At 42.3% G+C, this 18,899-nt stretch overlaps 1 protein-coding gene across 1 annotated transcript in view; it reads right to left on the bottom strand.

Annotated features, from left to right (window-relative positions):
* LOC139412173 (potassium/sodium hyperpolarization-activated cyclic nucleotide-gated channel 2-like) overlaps positions 1–14,970 on the bottom strand; it is an 86,720-nt gene extending 71,750 nt beyond the window's left edge. Inside the window, exon 1 of the mRNA XM_071158990.1 lies at positions 14,288–14,970. Coding sequence (XP_071015091.1) covers positions 14,288–14,970 — 683 coding nt within the window. The remainder of the gene's footprint in view (positions 1–14,287) is intronic.
* Between the last annotated feature and the right edge of the window lie 3,929 nt (positions 14,971–18,899).

Genomic DNA, 18,899 nt, shown 5'->3' with positions numbered 1-18,899 from the left:
CTGCCGTCCTGCACCTTTGCCCCACTACCCTGCATTACCGACCTCTGCCTGACCTGACCCTGAGCCTGCCTGCCATCCTGTACCTTTGACTGCCCATGTTCGATTTAAGAAACTTTTGTTACTTTGGCACTGTCTGCACCTGGGTCTTTCCTTCAAGCCTGATATGATGATTGTCTGAGATAAATTTATGATAAAAAATATTGTGTGGCTGTTTTGTTAGACTTCAGTGCGGCTTTTGACATTATCAATCATAGTCTGCTGCTGGAAAAAACATATGTGTTATGGCTTTAAACCCCCTGATATATTGTGGATAAAGAGTTACCTGTCTAAGAGAACACAGATGATGTTCTTTAATGAAAGCCTCTCAAACTTTACAAATGGCTCAGAATAGGGCAGCACGGCTGGCCCTTAAATGAACACAGAGAGCTAACATTAATGATATGTCAATCACTCATGGCTCAAAGTGGAGGAGAGACTGACTTCATCACTACTTGTTTTTGTAAGAAGTGTTGACAAGCTGGATGCACCGAGCTGTCTGTTTAAACTATGAGCACACAGCTCGGAGACCCATGCATACCCCACAAGACATGCCACCAGTCCCCAAGTCCAGAACAGACTATGGGAGGCACACTGTACTACATAAAGCCATGACTACAGGTAACTGATGCAAGCAGTAGAATCAGATTTTTAAAAAATAGATAAAAAATACACCTTATGGAACAGCGTGGACTGTGAAGAGACACACACACACACACACACACACACAGGTACAGACATGCATATGCATACGGGCGCAAGAACACACGCTCAACACATATGTATATGGTGGTGTTGTTGTATGGTTGTATTGTGCATTTTGCGTTGTGGATATGTAGTGGTGTTGCAATGTTATATGATGTACTGTTTAATCTTTTGTTTCATGTGTAATGTAGGTGTCTTGGTGTGTTTGGACCCCAGAAAGAGCAGCTGCTGCCTTGGCAGCAGGTAATGGGGATCCCTAATAAAATACAAACACAAACCGGGGACAACAAAAGGCTGCTACTGTGTCATCAACAACCTGATGCCCTCATCAAACATGAAAAATCGGCATTGCACAACACCAGATCACCATAAAAACTTTGGGGAACACACGGATCGATCTGGCGTTAAATGAGCAGGTTTCAGATGGTTTCAGAGCTGGTCATGGGTGCACCTCAGCCACGCTCAAGGTCCTAAACGATATCATACCGCCATCGATAAGAGACATTACTGTGCAGCCGTATTCATCGACCTGGCTAAGGCTTTCGACTCTGTCAATCACAACATTCTTATTGGCAGACTCAACAGCCTTGGTTCTCAAATGATTGCCTTGCTTGGTTCACCAACTACTTCTCCAATATAGTTCAGTATGTCAAATCAGAGGGCCTGTTGTCCGAACCTCTGGCAGTCTCTATGGGGGTGCCACAGGGTTCAATTCTCGGTCCGACTCTCTTCTCTGTATACATCAATGATGTCGCTCTCGCTGCTGGTGATTCTTTGATCCATCTCTACGCAGACGACACCATTCTGTATACCTCTGGCCCTTCGTTGGACACTGTGTTAACTAACCTCCAGGTGAGCTTCAATGCCATACAACTCTCCTTCCGTGGCCTCCAACTGCTCTTAAATGCAAGTAAAACTAAATGCATGCTCTTCAACCGATCACTGCCCGCACCTGCCCGCCCGTCCATCACTACTCTGGACGGTTCTGACTTAGAATATGTGGACAACTACAAATACCTAGGTGTCTGGTTAGACTGTAAACTCTCCTTCCAGACTCACATTAAACATCTCCAATCCAAAATTAAATCTAGAGTCGGCTTCCTATTTCGCAACAAAGCATCCTTCACTCATGCTGCCAAACATACCCTCGTAAAACTGACCATCCTACCGATTCTCGACTTCGGCGATGTCATTTACAAAATAGCCTCCAACACTCTACTCAACAAATTGGATGCAGTCTATCACAGTGCCATCCGTTTTGTCACCAAAGCCCCATATACTACCCACCATTGCGACCTGCATGATCTCGTTGGCTGGCCCTCGCTTCATACTTGTCGCCAAACCCACTGGCTCCAGGTCATCTACAAGTCTCTGCTAGGTAAAGCCCCGCCTTATCTCAGCTCACTGGTTACCATAGCAGCACCCACCCGTAGCACGCGCTCCAGCAGGTATATATCACTGGTCACCCCCAAGGCCAATTCTTCCTTTGGCCGCCTCTCCTTCCAGTTCTCTGCTGCCAATGACTGGAACGAACTGCAAAGATCTCTGAAGCTGGAGACTCTTACCTCCCTCACTTTAAGCACCAGCTGTCAGAGCAGCTCACAGATCACTGCACCTGTACATAGCTCATCTGTAAATAGCCGATCCAATCTACCTCATCCCCATACTGTATTTGTTTATTTATTTATTTATCTTGCTCCTTTGCACCCCAGTATCTCAACTTGCACATTCATCTTCTGCACATCCTACCATTCCAGTGTTTAATTGCTATATTGTAATTACTTTGCCACAATGGCCTATTTATTGCCTTACTTCTCTTATCCTATCTCATTTGCACATGCTGTATATATATTTTTCTACTGTATTATTGATTGTATGTTTGTTTATTCCATGTGTAACTCTGTGTTGTTGTATGTGTAGAACTGCTTTGCTTTACCTTGGCCAGGTTGCAGTTGCAAATGAGAACTTGTTTTCAACTAGCCTACCTGGTTAAATAAAGGTGAAATAAAAGAAGATAACAAAAAGTTTAAACCTTTCCCTAACCTTAACCATAACCATTCTGAGTTAATTACCTAACCTTAAGTTTTAAGTTTCACTTTTGCGGAGTTTGACTGACAGCTAAGATACCGCACCACAAGACATAATTAAAACTTAAAGCCATGGCTTAATTCTGTAACTGCAGTTACGACACCGCCTGCCGTTTTATTTGGAGATTTGGCCGCATTGTTTGGTTGAGTTTACTTTGTTCACCTTGATAATGTAAGTAATACCTTTGATTTATGCTATTTATTCCAATGCATTATGTTGATTTATCCGTTGCTTCATATCTGTCATTGTTTGCATTTGCTGGTCTGCCTGTTTAGAGTGTATTTGCTAGTCAGCCTGTTTAGAGTGTATTTGCTGGTCAGCCTGTTTAGAGTGTATTTGCTGGTCAGCCTGTTTAGAGTGTATTTGCTGGTCAGCCTGTTTAGAGTGTATTTGCTGGTCAGCCTGTTTAGAGTGTATTTGCTGGTCAGCCTGTTTAGAGTGTATTTGCTGGTCAGCCTGTTTAGAGTGTATTTGCTGGTCAGCCTGTTTACAGAGCCCATTGCTTTGTTTTCCATGTCGACAATTGATTTATCAAGCTATCATTTAATTTTGAATAGACATATTTCAGTAATTTAGATTGTTGATATGGACATTTCGTTTGTACCTTTAAAGGGGCAGTGCAGTCAGAAACTAGATTTTTCTGTGTTTTATATACAGTTTATTTCCACATTATGAGGTTGGAATAATACTGTGAAATTGTGAAGATTATGATAATGCACTTTTAGTGTAAGAGCTGTTTGAAAAGAACGCCTGAAATTTCAGCTTGTTTGGCTTTTTTTATTTTATTGTCTAAAAAGAAGGTATACTTTTTGACCCCTTTTTCGTGATATTCAATTGGTAGTTACATTCTTGTCACATCGCTACAACTCCCGTACGGACTTGGGAGAGGCAATGGTCGAGAGCCATGCGTCCTCCGAAACATGACCCGTCAAGCCGCACTGCTTCTTGACACATTGCTCGATTAACCCGGAAGACAGCCGCACACAAGGAGGAAACACCGTACAGCTGGCGACCGAAGTCAGCGTGCATGAGCCGGGCCGCCAAAAGGAGTCAATAGAGCGCGAGAGGACAAGGACATCCCAGCCGGCAAAACCCTCCCCTAACATTGATGAAACTGGGCCAATTGTGCACCTCCTCATGGGCCTCCCTGTCGCGGACGGCTGCGACACGTCCCAGGATCAAACCCGGATTTGTAGTGACGCCTCTAGCACTGGGATGCAGTGCCTTAGACCGCTGCTCCACTCGGGAAGGCCCAGGCGAAATAAGTTCATAGACCACTAACAAAGCGAGTTTGCCCTTCTCTCTGCCAGCTAGTTCAGGTTACACATCCCTCCTATTAGGCTCATCCAATTAGGCCCCTCTCTCAGACCACTCCCAGGCAGTACTAGCAAAATGATTTCTTGAGAAATAGCTTTTTGCTAAGAAGCTATTATTATTTAAAAACTATATATTTTTGTTTCTTTTTGACCATTTTCTTTGAAAAACAATCACAGAAAGGTACGTAATTGCTACCCAGAAATGATTTGATATTGAGATACAAACGGCTGCATTGGACCATTAGCAATATTGTTCATTATATGTGTGCGTAATAATATTTCTCTTAATAATGTGTGTGTGTGCATGTTTGCATGTGCGGTGCATTGGTGGAATTGTGTCCATATACTGGTATTTTAATGCCACCTGTCGTTTGTAATTGTGATTGGCTACGTTGGTCTATGAAATGGTGGGGCTGAGTTGAGCAGTGTCGGATGATATGAAATATACGGCCATCGGAGGCATTCGCTTGTGTATCTTGGCTACTTTGGTATTTATGCCTACTGGGGAATATTTTTGTCAATTTCGGTTAATAGCCTATGTCACTCTGGTTATTGGAGCTATCTATTGTATGGTGAACTTGGGCTTCAGCAAGGTATATTTGTGAGTAAATCTGGCTTTGATAATAGCTAGTGCCTCACCAGCCACTGACCTCACCTCACGTCACTGATACACACAGTAATGTGTTCAGTAATGTGTTACTGGAACCTGCAGCAATGGTAACTACTGCTTCAGCTGGCCATGATGATTACAAATCAAGCTTTCAAATCAAAGTTTTCTGTTAATTTCACATGGCTGCCATAATGTCCCCAGATTAAAAAACATCACCACAATGATGTCAGACTGTAATCCACATAGATTTTAGTCAGAAAATCTAGACTCTCCCTTTTCCTCCACTTATCTCATGTGGGAATGCTGGTTCATTCTATATTCTCCTATCACAGGTCTTTTATCCAAATGGCCTGGGGATAGATAGGTCTGCAGAGCTCTAGGTCACCTAGATGGTACACCAACAGCGTGCGCGCGTGCATGTGCACACACACACACACACACACACACACACACACACACACACACACACACACACACACACACACACACACACACACACACACACACACACACACACACACACACACACACACACACACACACACACACACACACACACACGGCTTGAGACTTTCTCCTTCACTGTAGGGTGATGAATAGAGAGAAAAATAACTTTTTCACATCACACAACACTGCCCCTGAAACGTTGAGATAACTGAAACTGACATATTTACCACTGGTCCGTGGAACAATAATCACAGACGTCTAGCGGCAAGAAAAACACATTTGATAGTGAAAAGTGTTAAAAGAAGAAAAACTTGTGAATGGATCGGGGCTGTCTGGGGTTGTGAATCCACCTGGTGAGATTATAAATTGATGTTGCAGAGGACAGGACAACGGGAAGGACACACAACAAACCAACACGCATTTGCCAGGTGACAAAAACACATAAAAAATACTTGGAGGATGAAGGATAACATCCATTGTTACGGGGGAAAGGCAGAGCCAGCCTTTTCCCATTTAGAAAATGTATATCAATCAATATAATCTCACCCTAGCAGATTACCATCACCATGGTTACTTTCTAATTAAATTACATAATAGGAAAAAAAATACATTGACATACATAAACATACATATATTCTCAAATGAGGCGTGTTTGCTTTGTGTGTCACGCTCCCACAAGTGTACTGAGGTCATACGGTACATTTCAATCACTCCACCGCCGTGCCACGTTGACAGGCAGCCCTCCCCCATGGCACGGACCACCCTCAGCCTCTCTATCCCATCCTCCCTCCATTAAATAAATTGTGTTGTAATAATCTCCTGTGATGTGATGTGTGCTCCTAATATTGGTGGATGGACACGGCAGCAGCCTCTTTTGATTACCCCACTCTCAGGCTCGGCCAAACCCAGAGCTCACGCTAATCCTGTGCTTTACCTTCACTAAATGAAAAAAGGGTGCAATGACTCCTCCCGCCGCAACCGTTTCCCCACTATGGCATCCCCTACTCCATAGGTTATTAGCACTGTACTGTGGTGTGCCGTGCAGAGGAGAGACATGCTCCATGAGGGCTGGCTGGGGGCCGGGGCCCGGGAGCGACACTCACTCCCAACACCCACCAATAGGGTTTGAGCAGGCAGTCCGAGCCTACGGCTGCATGAGACTACCATGCAGGGTGGAGAGCCTGGATTATTTCCTCCCAGCTCATTTTCTATAAATCCCCCAATGACAAACTAGAGGTCCCGCAAGACCCAAACAAATCAATATGAAAACGCACCCTCAAATCAACTGTAATCAACCTGGCTGAACGTAGACAACACTGTCAGCTGATCCCACCCCCTCCCTTTCTACCTGAGCTAAGAGCAAGTGAAGAGAGAGAGAGTGAGAGATCAAGTGTGTGTGTGTGTGTGTGTGTGTGTGTGTGTGTGTGTGTGTGTGTGTGTGTGTGTGTGTGTGTGTGTGTGTGTGTGTGTGTGTGTGTGTGTGTGTGTGTGTGTGTGTGTGTGTGTGTGTGTGTGTGTGTGTGTGCGAGCGTGTGTGTGTGCGAGCGTGTCAGCAAGCAGGAGGAATAGTACTAAAGCATTGCAGCCGTGTATTACACCTGTGTCATTTGTCATTCAAAATGCCATTTTTCCAAGAGGTTTTAGTACCCTGTCACTATAGTGTATTAGAAACAGTCTGCCGTACATTGATATAGCCTATAGCTTTCTCTACCTATGAAACAATCAATGATTGAACTGGCAAAGATGTATTTCTGTATGACAAGCTGTTTGTTGTGCTTCCAACAGACACATTTACAAAGCACTGTCACAAGATCAATATGACCAGTCACCATACAAACACAGTTCTGCTTTCATTCAATGTGCAATCTTCATTTATGTACTGAAATAGAAATGGGGGAGTCAGTTATAAGACCTCATATTGAATTGGGATGCCATTATTGTTTTGATGAACCAAAAGGGGATTCAAACGGAAGCCTTTATACACACAGAAGACTTGTCCAGACTGGAATACAAGAGACGTTTCATATATTTACTTTTGAGCCGCTGAAACATTTGTATTTCCAGAGCAACAGTTTTGATTCAGAAGCAAGCATTCCCCTTTAGTTTCATAATGACAAGCACAACTCTTATCCCAGTTTTACAGGCTGTTCGCTACAATAGATTTCCAAACAGAGATGTATTTTAGAAACAGGATAATAAACCTGTCATGGGAAGTTAAAGCAAGCTGAACTAATGGGTGTTACCAAATGCATTCAGAAGGAAGTATTTCTAGCTCATGCACATTTGGATATAAAGGTGTTTCTTGGCCCTTGAAATGCATTCAACCTACAGTAATGTGCATTCTGTCTTCTAAATCTGCTCTACTTCTCTTTAATGTATTCCTCTGGAAAGGTAACAGGAAGAGGAGGAACTAGATGTCTTTTTAGATGCCTTTTTAGAGGCCTTACTGCCGGGTGAAATCTCTTTGGGGAGATGGCGATGGTTATGCAGGATGAATAAAAAGCCTGGTGAGAAGTGGGTTTTGAAGGTTTGAACAGGGAATCTCCTGGCAGAGGGTTAGGCGGAGGGTTAGGCGGAAGGTTAAGCAGAGGGAGGGAATCGACTGATTGACAGACACAGCAGGCCTAGTTAACCTCCTCTTCTAATTGGGTTGGCAGCACTGTTTTAAAGCTTAATAGAGTCTTTAAAACCAAAATAAGCTTTCATGTTAAAAGTCTTGTCTTTTTCCAACTCCATGGGGATATGGCAGTATTAAACAGTATACTACTACTGATGATGTATTGTTAAGGGTGCTGCTGAATTACAAGGTTATTAAAAGGTACTTGAAGATTGGAGAACATGTCATGGGTGTGCGTACTGGTAGCGAAGTCAGGTGCAGGAGAGCAGAGAGTTGTGAACAGGCGCACACTTTATTTAGGCAGGAGCAAACAGCTGACGGACGCAACTGCGTCAAAACCTCCAGCAAAAATGGCAAAGGTGAAAAGCGCGAAAACAGTCACAAAAGCTATAGTTGACCAAATAAACATACTTCGTGGAATGAACACGGAACATGGAAAACCAGCCTGGCGCGTCACATAAAACAATTCCACACAAGGACATGGGGGGAACAGAGGAATATATATATACAATGTGATTATGGAATGTAAACCAGGTGTGCGGGGAACAAGACAAAACAAATGGAACAATGAAAAATGGAGCGACGATGGCTAGAAGGCCGGTGACGTCGACCGCCGAACGCCGTCCGAACAAGGAGAGGAGCCGATTTCGGTGGTAGTCGTGACAGAACAACGTTTTGCTGCCACATCATCCGTCATTTACCTTGCCAAATCTCTCACTGATTCACCCCATACAAAATCACTAATCAATCACCTATGCTGCAGGCTGGTTGGCTGGCTGGCTGGCTGGCTACATCACTTCCCCGCAGGAAGGAAGAAGATGCATATTCAGCAATGAGCAGAAATGAGGCTGTACAGCTTTGGCTCTGGAAATGAGCCTTTAGATTGGATTACGATGCCATTTTTAAGCCGTCTTTTCCCCTCAGAAGATGTGCTGTGCTCCTCCTCTCCCTCTCAACGTTATACAATAGTTGACAAGAGAAAATATTGCTGAATTTCTGTAGTCATGACTGTATGTGACTCCCAGTGACACTTTAATTTGTGCTTATTATGACAATATTAAATAGCAAAGGCTTTGGTGCAGCCAGGGAAATTGAAACTCAATCACAGAGTTTTGACTTCTCCAACCATGCCCATTTACAAGATCCTCCTTCATCTCCTTCTATACTTTAATTTCAGTCATGTGTTATTTCTGTCTCTGATTGTAGTCAATACGCCTGTCAGGGGCACTAGTATTTTGTGTTTATTCCATGGCAACAACACAGAAACAAACACTTACTCATTATCATAACCCCCCTCCTTTAAAGCTGCAATATGCAACTTTTTGGGCGACCCGACCAATTTCACATAGAAATGTGAGTTATAGATATGTAATTCTCATTGAAAGCAAGTCTAGGAAACAGTAGATCTGTTCTATGTGTGCTATTTTCTATGCTTCCAGTTCTGAAGTTTTGTTTTTACACGTTTTACTTTCAGTTTTGTACACCAGCTTCAAACAGCTGAAAATACAATATGTTTGGTTATGGAAAATATATTTCACAGCTGTTTAGACAGAAACAATGATTCTCTACACAATGGCCGCTTGTTTTGTCACATAGACTGAAATCAGGCTAACTATTAGAATTTTAGCAACCAGGAAATAGCAGAAAGATTTCTGCACATTGCACCTTTAACATCACATTACCAAGTAGGTTTGAAAGGCTCTACAAATAAAAAGGCTACCTTCATCTGACCAAAAGCCTGGCTGGATAATATAAAGATTTGAATGTGAATTCATACAAAATCTCAACAGAGACACATCTACTGTTGACTGCATGGACTGAGGGGTGGGCCCTTTCTTACTCAGCTTCCCCCCATGGTCTGACATAACCGTATTTGTCTTCTCCTCAAGCATTCAACCTGTTCCCATTCCTTCATAATTACAACTAGAAGAAACAGGAAACATCTTACACAACCTACTGTACTGTGCAAACAAGAATTAATCCAATCTCTCACACAAGTCTATATGTGACAATACAACCTGTTAGTGGAGGGAGCAAGGTTACAGGCTACAACTAAGGATGCTTAGTGGGATGACACACTGCAAAAAAACAAGTTAGTTTGCTCATCTCATATACATTTAGACAGCTGCACTCATTAGCTAGTATCAAAAACCCGACCCTAGGCAACACAGTGACTAGGGTCTGGCTTCAATGATGGACTCTTTTGGCATAGAGGAACTACGGCGCTGCCTACTTCGATAAGGGAAGAGACTAAATCTGAGGACACTCCCAACAAATTACGAGGCAGACATGCCAGAACGTCAAAACCTTTGCATCAACTACCTTAACTAAAACCAGTGCAAACGAGCCTCTTGGGAAACGCACTCATTAAAAATAGCCTCTGTGATCTCCATCTTGCTAGCAACTATTTTGTAGTTTATTTAAGCTGATAAAGTAGCAACGTAGGCAGTGACAGTACCTCTATGCCAAAAGTTTCCATCATTGAAACCAGACCCTAGTCACTGTTGCCTAGCGTCGGGTGTTCAAGACTACTCATTAGCAGAGTATTGTACTTCAATGGGGACACTTAAGCATGCTGAAGCACAGAATGTTCATTGTGACCTATGTTAAGGGTAAAGGCATGAACTGGATGACTAAATTATAACGATAGCAGACCATTTAACAATGAGTCAGGACTGCACAAGTGAGAGGAACGTCCCATATAATCACAGTCAACTGATTTTATAGCGTGTAAACTGCTGTCAGCTAGCCGAAATGTTTCAAATATAATTATGCCGATATACAGTAATACCCTCCCACACACACTGAGCAGGGCAAGTGACTGACCTGATTCTCATGCCACTTGGCAGGCATGGCCCTGGACATTATGATGTGTTGGATTGCAGGGGGAGTCAGAGACAGTAACTACAGAGGGAGGGGGTATAATAGAACTGGCAGACTCCTGTCTATAGAGTAACTCTCGTCTCACTTCTTTAGAAGGGGAAAGAGGGGAGTAGGGGGTGTAGGTAATTATAGCAAGAATGAGAGGCAATTGCAGGTGTGGGAGACAGAGGAGTGACTTTGGTGTAGGAGGTGCTAACTGTAGTGATACAGGTGGGAGGGGTGACATTGGGAAAGGAGACGATGGCCCTTGTGGTGGGAGAGAGGGGTAACAGTCAGATAATTGATTGCAGCATCTGTGATCTAGCCCTCGCTGAATACCAATACTCCACACTGAGAAAGAAATCATCCTATAACCTTGGTATGAAATGCATAAACATAATCAGAATACTGACAATAAGACAAAGGGAAACCAGTGTTCCTTTTACTTAATACTGTGTACTATGAAGGTTAGTCAACACTGTTGGAATATACCCCTGGATGAAACAAACAAATATGGTGGTACAATAAATCATATGATTCTACTCCCAACTTCAAAACAAATCCAATTGTATTTGTCACATGCACCAAATACAACAGGTTTAGACCTTACAGTGAAATGCTTACTTCCAAGCCCTAGCCAACAATGCAGTTTAAAAAATTACAAAAATAAAAAATACCTTCAAAAAATCAAGAATAAGAAATAAAAGTAACAAATAATCAGCAGTAAAATCACAATAGCGAGGCTACACACAGGGGGTACCGGTACAGAGTCAATGTGCGGGGGCACCGGTTAGTTGAGATAATTGAGGTACTATGTACATGTACTGTAGGTAGAGTTATTAAAGTGACTATGCATAGATAATAACAGAGAGTAGCAGAAGTGTAAAAGGGGGAGCAATGAAAATAGTCTGGGTAACTTACTCAGATATGCATGTCTACTACTAATGTATATACTGTCACTTGCACAGTGCATAAACACTATTCCTCCTGCTTGCTGACACGCTCGCACACACACACACACACGCTCGCACACACACGCTCGCACACACACACACACGCTCGCACACACGCGCACACACACACACACACACACACACACACACACACACACACACACACACACACACACACACACACACACACACACACACACACACACACACTTCTTGCAAAGGCAAAGCAAATGGCATCCCATTTCTTTTCTTGGCAGCCTGAGCTGAGTAATCCAGGCATCTGAGAATTGTGCACCATCCTGTGATGTAAAGGCAGCAGAATGTCTGTGTAGATTCACAAGACCAATGGGGAAACAAGCAGATAAATCAGTCTGTTTTCCATGGAGTGTCTTCCTTTCCCTGAGCCTTCTCTCTCTATCCACAGCACTGGGCTGTGTCTGCCTGCCTGACACTGCTGCCTGCCTGCTCCCTCTCTCCCCCTCTGGCCACCAGCCTAGACTGCCTGTACACACTCGTCATGGACACTTGTCTCTCACAAGCGAGACAAACCTGGTCTTGTTCTTGAAGCACTACTATTATGACACCTTCTGCTTGTGTGACAGGTGATGGGGTTGGATGTGGCATTACTGTATATCCGTATATCAGTGCACAGTAAATGAACCAAAGAAAAACTGTCTGGATCAGATCCAATGTCAAGGACAGGGAAAGATCTGTCGGGCAATTAGGCTTCTGCTATTGTCTTTCACAACACTATGATACATTTTTGCACTTAGAGTTAGTAGTTAGTTCTTCTGGTAACAATAAAGGCATTAGCCAGCATGTAATGTCAATAGTTGGAGGCTTTTATTTTAATCATATGATTAGAGATTGTGTATGTCCAGTTGACAATTCAGTTTCACCTCAAAACAACAAGGTAAGCATGAGGCCAGAGGCCAACAGTGTAAAAGGTTTTCATGTGCCATTTCACTGTCCTTGAAACGCTGATACAGATCCCCAGAATGGCAGCCAGACACTAAATGTATCAATGACCAAAATATTTTTGAATGTATCAGAATACTGGAAAGCATGACGACTAGGTTGATCACCTCTCAAAAATGTTTATGTATTTGCGATAATTTGGTTGAACTCCTACATGAAAGAACAATAAGCATTCATGTATATTACTATCATTTGTTTCATGGGATCAGATAAAATTGTGTTCAATCGTAGTATAGTTTAATATAGTATGGTATGATATTGTACAATATATATTTACTATTTAAATTATGCATAACAAATATTACAATTGCAATATCAAACTTTGTATCTGGTTGCTGCAATACTGTAATCAACTTTTGGTGTAAAAACATTAGTCCTTAATACAATATTCACTCCTAATCCATCCTATATTATATGCATGAGCTGAATGATTACAATCCACTGAATAAATTAAACCTGTGTAAGAGGTTGTTATTAACTTAATTACATTATTGGGATTATAAAGATCACTGCTTATTTTGAAAATGTGTGAAAAGGCTTTATAAATGCAGGCTACATTCAGATTGGTTTGTGCTGTACATCATACTCTCTGTAGCCCTGTTTCACCATAATGTTTCACCCGTTCTCTGGATATTCTTCAGAATTCACAATGTCCATAATGCTGAGCAATCCTGTGCTTTACCTTTGAAGCCATGCATCAGATACATGCACTGTACTGTATAGCCAATGTCACAGTCAAGGGCAATACTTAATGAATAACAAGAGAATGAGGCTGCACTTCCATTTATACCTCTTATATGAAAACTTGAAGAATGATACTGGTAATTTATAGGTAGAACTGATTATGATAATGTTGAACACATGATACCTGAAACCTTAAATACATGTAGTGTGTGTGTGTGTGTGTGTGTGTGTGTGTGTGTGTGTGTGTGCGTGCGTGGTGGCGGGGGGCTAATTATTCAGTCATTAGCACATCACCTCTCATCAAGCCAATAGAGTTGCTGTACATTGATTAGTGATAAATCAATTCCCTGAGTATAATTTGGATTTAATGAAAAAGAGAGAACATGGAACATTGGTGCACTTCGATTAATTCTGTTTTAAAATGTGATTTATCCTAGAAGAAACTGAACAGACACCTTTGAGAACCATCTATGTGTGTGATGTTCGGCCTGTTCCTGCACACATTATTCTGACACCACGGATATATTAGCCTATATTACATTTATTGGACTTTTTTGACTTTATATTTGTATTTCCAATGTTGAATAAGTTATAGCTAGCTATATTATAGCTGATGTCTAATAAATACAATTCAAATGAAGAGTAAGTATCATGGGAGTATGTCATCCTCCGACGTGTAAATTATTTTTGATTCGTTTTCAATTCATTAAACAAATTATTCCACACACATTTACGCACCGAATTAGGCCTAAACCAAATGTATCCTTTTATATCCGAGATGACTGCATTTTCTGATGCCATCACTAAATACCCTATCACTAATGCATTTACCATTGTGCCTGATATTGAGCTAGTGAAATTATTAGTTGAAGAGAAAGTACCCATTTCATTTGCCTTGTAGGCTAGGCGAGTGTGTATGGACGCAACCTGCCCACACTTCATCAGCGCATGACGCTCTGACGTCTAGCCAGAGCGCAATGGAGTTAGTTACCTGAAATCACTGTAAGGATGAATTATCCAAAATCCGGCGGATTTAACCCGCTCCTGTTCCCGTTCCACTGCCTTTTCGCTCCCAAACATCCTCAGGGAGAACTTGTTGACCCCCGGTTGCAGCATTGCCCCAAACTGCCTGTGTATGAATCCTGCCTGGTACAATCTCTCGTCGTCCGGGGAAATTTGATCAATGCCATCCAACTTTATGAACCCTGATTCCTGGTCAAGAGAAGCATGTTGGGCACCACCAGCACCACCACCGCTGGCGCCTTGCGCACCTTGGTCCGCCCCACCGCCAATAGCTCCGGGAGGGCTCTCCTCGCTCGGGGTGACGTCCCCCTCTGTGATGAGGTGCCTCTCCTCCGCCGAGTCTGAGTCGTGCACATGCCGACTGGTGATGGAGGAGAGACTGCCACGAAATCTCCGACAATCTCCGTTTAAACTGGTCTTCGTTGGTCTCCCAATGTCCGTCTCCATGATCACTGTGTCCCCACTTCTGGTCTCCCCGATGCCTTTGAAGCTTCCTCTGGAGGTTGGTGACGGCAAGGGTTTCATCCTAATACTCTTCCTCCGGGTGTCCTTGTCGCCGTCTTCTCCTTCGCCCATAATAGAAGCTTTCTGTCCAATATGCTGTGGCAAACTGTAGAGCCTTTTACGCATGGAGGAGTGCAACCTGTCCATTATGACATTGAAAAGGAACGAACAAAATCAAATGCAATAGATGTCCAGAATAGGATGGTTACTGTTGAGAAGTATTGCCACGAACCACACAGCTCCCTATCTGTGAGTGAGAGCGACCAGTCTGGAGCTAATCTCAAACCCTGAAAGCATTACACTGATACACATGACACGGGCGGCTGTGGATCTTCTGGTGCAAATACAGGAAGAGGCTATCTCGATCATTACCTGGCAGTTTAGATATGCCTTCTCTCGCTGCTTTGACAGTCCGCTTCACCATAACACTCCTGGTAGGCACGTACGCTCCAACCGTGTGCGGACCAAGTGGGGCTGGGGGGGGGGGGGTGGGGGGTGCTGGAAGAAGCCACTTTAGCATGACCGACTGACAGAGAGGAGACGAGGAGGTCATGAACAGCGTGAGGAGGGATGCTCTTTTCCTCCAGATTTGTGTCAGCTGCCTCTCAATAATAAACAATGCAATGCAATCACGCACCATAGGCTACATCAGCAGCAGCATCCAAGGACCCGCTGACATCTATCCCAAGCATTCTGGTAACATGAATATTCATGAAGCTGATGTGTTGCCATAGGAGCCAACGTGGTCTCAGAGCATTTCTTGTTACTCTGTAGTCGACATAAATCCGAGACACTACACTTACCTTTCGTATGGTATGTATTAATTTGTGATGTCCATCATCCATTTTGTATGATGTGTTACAAATTACTATGATATGTTACGATATCGTATAATATGTTACGAATTTGCAAAAGGTATATGTTACGAATTCCAATTTGTTGTGGCTAATGTTAGCTAGGTGTCTAACGCTAGCAAGCATTAGGGGTTAAGGTTAGGAGTTAATGTTAGGGTTAGCTAAAAGGGTTAAGGTTAGGGGAAGGGTTAGCTACAGTCCTTGACTTGGGCAGTAGCTCACTGGAGCTACCGGCACCTTAAATGTTCTACTGCTTGAGCTCATGTTCATTTTCTAGAATATTAGCTCAAAAGTATTGTGGAGCTCTTGCACCTTAATATAAACAGTACAGGTGTTGTGCTGAAAAGCTCCCCCCTGCCAGAATCCCCCCCCCCCTCCCCTTCGCGTGAACGCGCACGCAGTCAGTTCTTCATTGCTGTGACTTGCTTGCTAGTTGAGATTTCTGATCGCGTTAGGCTGCGTTTCATTTGATTTTATATGTTGGTTTGATCGCGGGGGAGGCACAAGTAATGTCTGCAGTTTTCGGTTTGGCTATTTGTTTCAATTGTATTAGTCTAAAAATAAATATCTTTGCCAAAATTCGTCATCTCTCCCATGTCTTATTCGACTAGTAGTTGTTCTGAAATGTTTATTGCTGGCCTACATTTTACTCCCTCTATGTTTAATATAACAAACATACATTCATTATTAATTTCGGTTGCCTATACCTGACATACTTTCTATAGAAAGTATTTGACTCTGATGTGTGCCACAGAAAGTTTTGACTCTAGCCACAAAATTAAGGAAATTAGAAAGGGGGTCGGCAAGGCCATTTTCTGGCCAGCCGACGAAATCCTCCCTCTATCTTGGGAATGATCTGAACACATATGTTAATAAAAGTACAGCATTTTCAAACACTTTATTGATTACCATATGGAGATTAATAACAGAGGGGAATCTGAGAATGCAGGGATTCCAGCAGGGTGTGAGTTGAAGGAGTCCAATCTGGAGCTGACAAGGGCTGGAATGTAAATGACATGTGATCATCTCGGGTTATCTAACATCTGAGAATGGGCAGGCATTCCCTCGGATGAAGAGCATCTCCGTCTTGCTGATTATGTGAGAGATAAGTTGAATGTCCTATGAATATGTATATGTACTTTTTTCTATTATTATCATTATTGTGTTTTGTGGTTGAGGGGTGGGGGAGGTTGATGGGGATGTTGCAGGTTCTGGGGTGTCCAATTGAGGGCGAAGGGACCTATTCGGGAGGGGATTCTTCATGGAGGCACATTCAGTCATAGTTTTGTTTATTATATTATTATACATGTATTTATTTTTGTAATATTTTTTTCCATTAATATAACAGTTTACTGTGATTATGTATATGCACTCATGTTGCCTTATAACTTCCTTTTTCACCCAGAGTATAAATAGATAGAAGGGGGGGGGGGGTCAAATACTAGAGTATTTCAGCTGGCAAGAAAATAGCCTTGCCGAACACCCCCCCTTTCTAACTTCCTTAATTTTGTGGCTAGAGTCAAATACTTTCTGTGGCACACATCAGAGTCAAATACTTTCTATAGAACACACTACACGTCAGGATAGGCAACCGAAGGTAATAATTAATGTATGTGTGTTATATTAAACAAATAGGAGGGTAGTAAAATGTAGGCAAGCAATAAACATTTCAGAACAACTACTAGTCGAATAAGACATTGGAGAGATGACACATTTTGGCAAAGAGATTTATTTATAGACTAATACACTTGAAACAAATAGCCAAACTGAAAATTACAGAAATTACTAGTGTCTCCCCCAAGATCAAACCGACATAAAATGAAACGCAGCCTAACGTGATCAGTAATCTCAACTAGCAAACAAGTCGCAGCAATATAGAATTGAGTGCGTGCGCGTTCACACTAAGGGGGGGGGGGGGGGGGGGGGGGGACTGGCAGGGGGGAGCTTTTCGGCAAAACACTGGCACAACATCTATTTCAGTCCAAGTCAAGCATTGGTTAGCTAACATGCTAAGCAGTTGCAAAGTAGTGAGTAGTTGCAAAGTTGCTAATTAGCCAAAATGCTAAAGTTTCCATAATGGGATTCGAACACACCGTTCGCATTATACATCAACATCAACCTCGACCAACCCCACTCCTTTCATTTTTGCCTTAAGTAACCTTCTATCTTATGTAACCATGCCAAATGTAACATATCATACTAATATGTCTAGTCTATGAGACCAGTCTGTAGAAGCGAGAACTGCAAATAAGCAAAGCTCTCCCCATTTATTCAATAGCTATCATGTCCTTTTAAGTTATGTCCTCTCGGGATTGTTTTTTTGCAGCCTGGGCAATGCGTTTCCAAAGGTGATACTTAGGCTACTATGCCATTCTTCATGCTTTTCTTCATCAGGTTGTAGGATATACAGACAGCAGCTGTGGTAGAATGATCAGCTGGTAGGGGATACTGCTACACTAATTTAATGCCATACTGGTGATTTATCAAGATAACTTTCACAAACCAAAATGTACAGTATATGAAATAAACATTGTTAAAGCGTTATAGAAATGTATTTTTTGTATATTTTGCTCAACCTTACCAATGCCTACATAATGCAAATTAACTATGCAAATAAAATCAATAAAATTATGTTCAAAAAGGATATAGGCTGTGGTAAGCTATCTCATGAATTAATATAATGTACCAAGTGAGCAGACACCTAAGCCAATTGATTCATGAATGGTTAACTCAAGATGCCCTCAAATGTCCTTTGTGCCCACTCCCATACCCAATAATTCTGTATTTCTTTGTGGTATACAGGTAGATCAGAAAAGCCACATCCCTGATTGGCAGATGTTTTGCAACCCTGATTAGAAGTACCTGCTGCTCATCGGTTGTTCCCTACAAATGCTGTTTTGAATGTATTTTTTTTTTACAGACACACTGAAGAAGACTGCAAGCGGAATCATCTGTGTATGCTATCCCTGATGCAGTAAAAATAATAGATAAACCTAAAAATGCAACATATGTTTCAGTGCAGGTCCATTATACCGTTTGTTAGCCTATAGCCTAATGATATAGCCTAAGGATGCAATGCAGGAAATGTAAAACGTATAGTGCATTCGAGGTTTAAAAAGGCTTATGAAGTTTGTAATTTCCACCTTGAAATTTCAGACTTGATTTTCTCTTATGAAAAATGTATTAATTTATTTATTTTGCTGATACTCTGTTCTGGACCTT

This window comes from Oncorhynchus clarkii, chromosome 6 (assembly GCF_045791955.1).
Source record: "Oncorhynchus clarkii lewisi isolate Uvic-CL-2024 chromosome 6, UVic_Ocla_1.0, whole genome shotgun sequence".
NCBI lineage: Eukaryota > Metazoa > Chordata > Actinopteri > Salmoniformes > Salmonidae > Oncorhynchus > Oncorhynchus clarkii.
The sequence above is the reverse complement of the archived record's forward strand: the minus strand, read 5'-3'. Positions and strand labels throughout refer to the sequence as shown.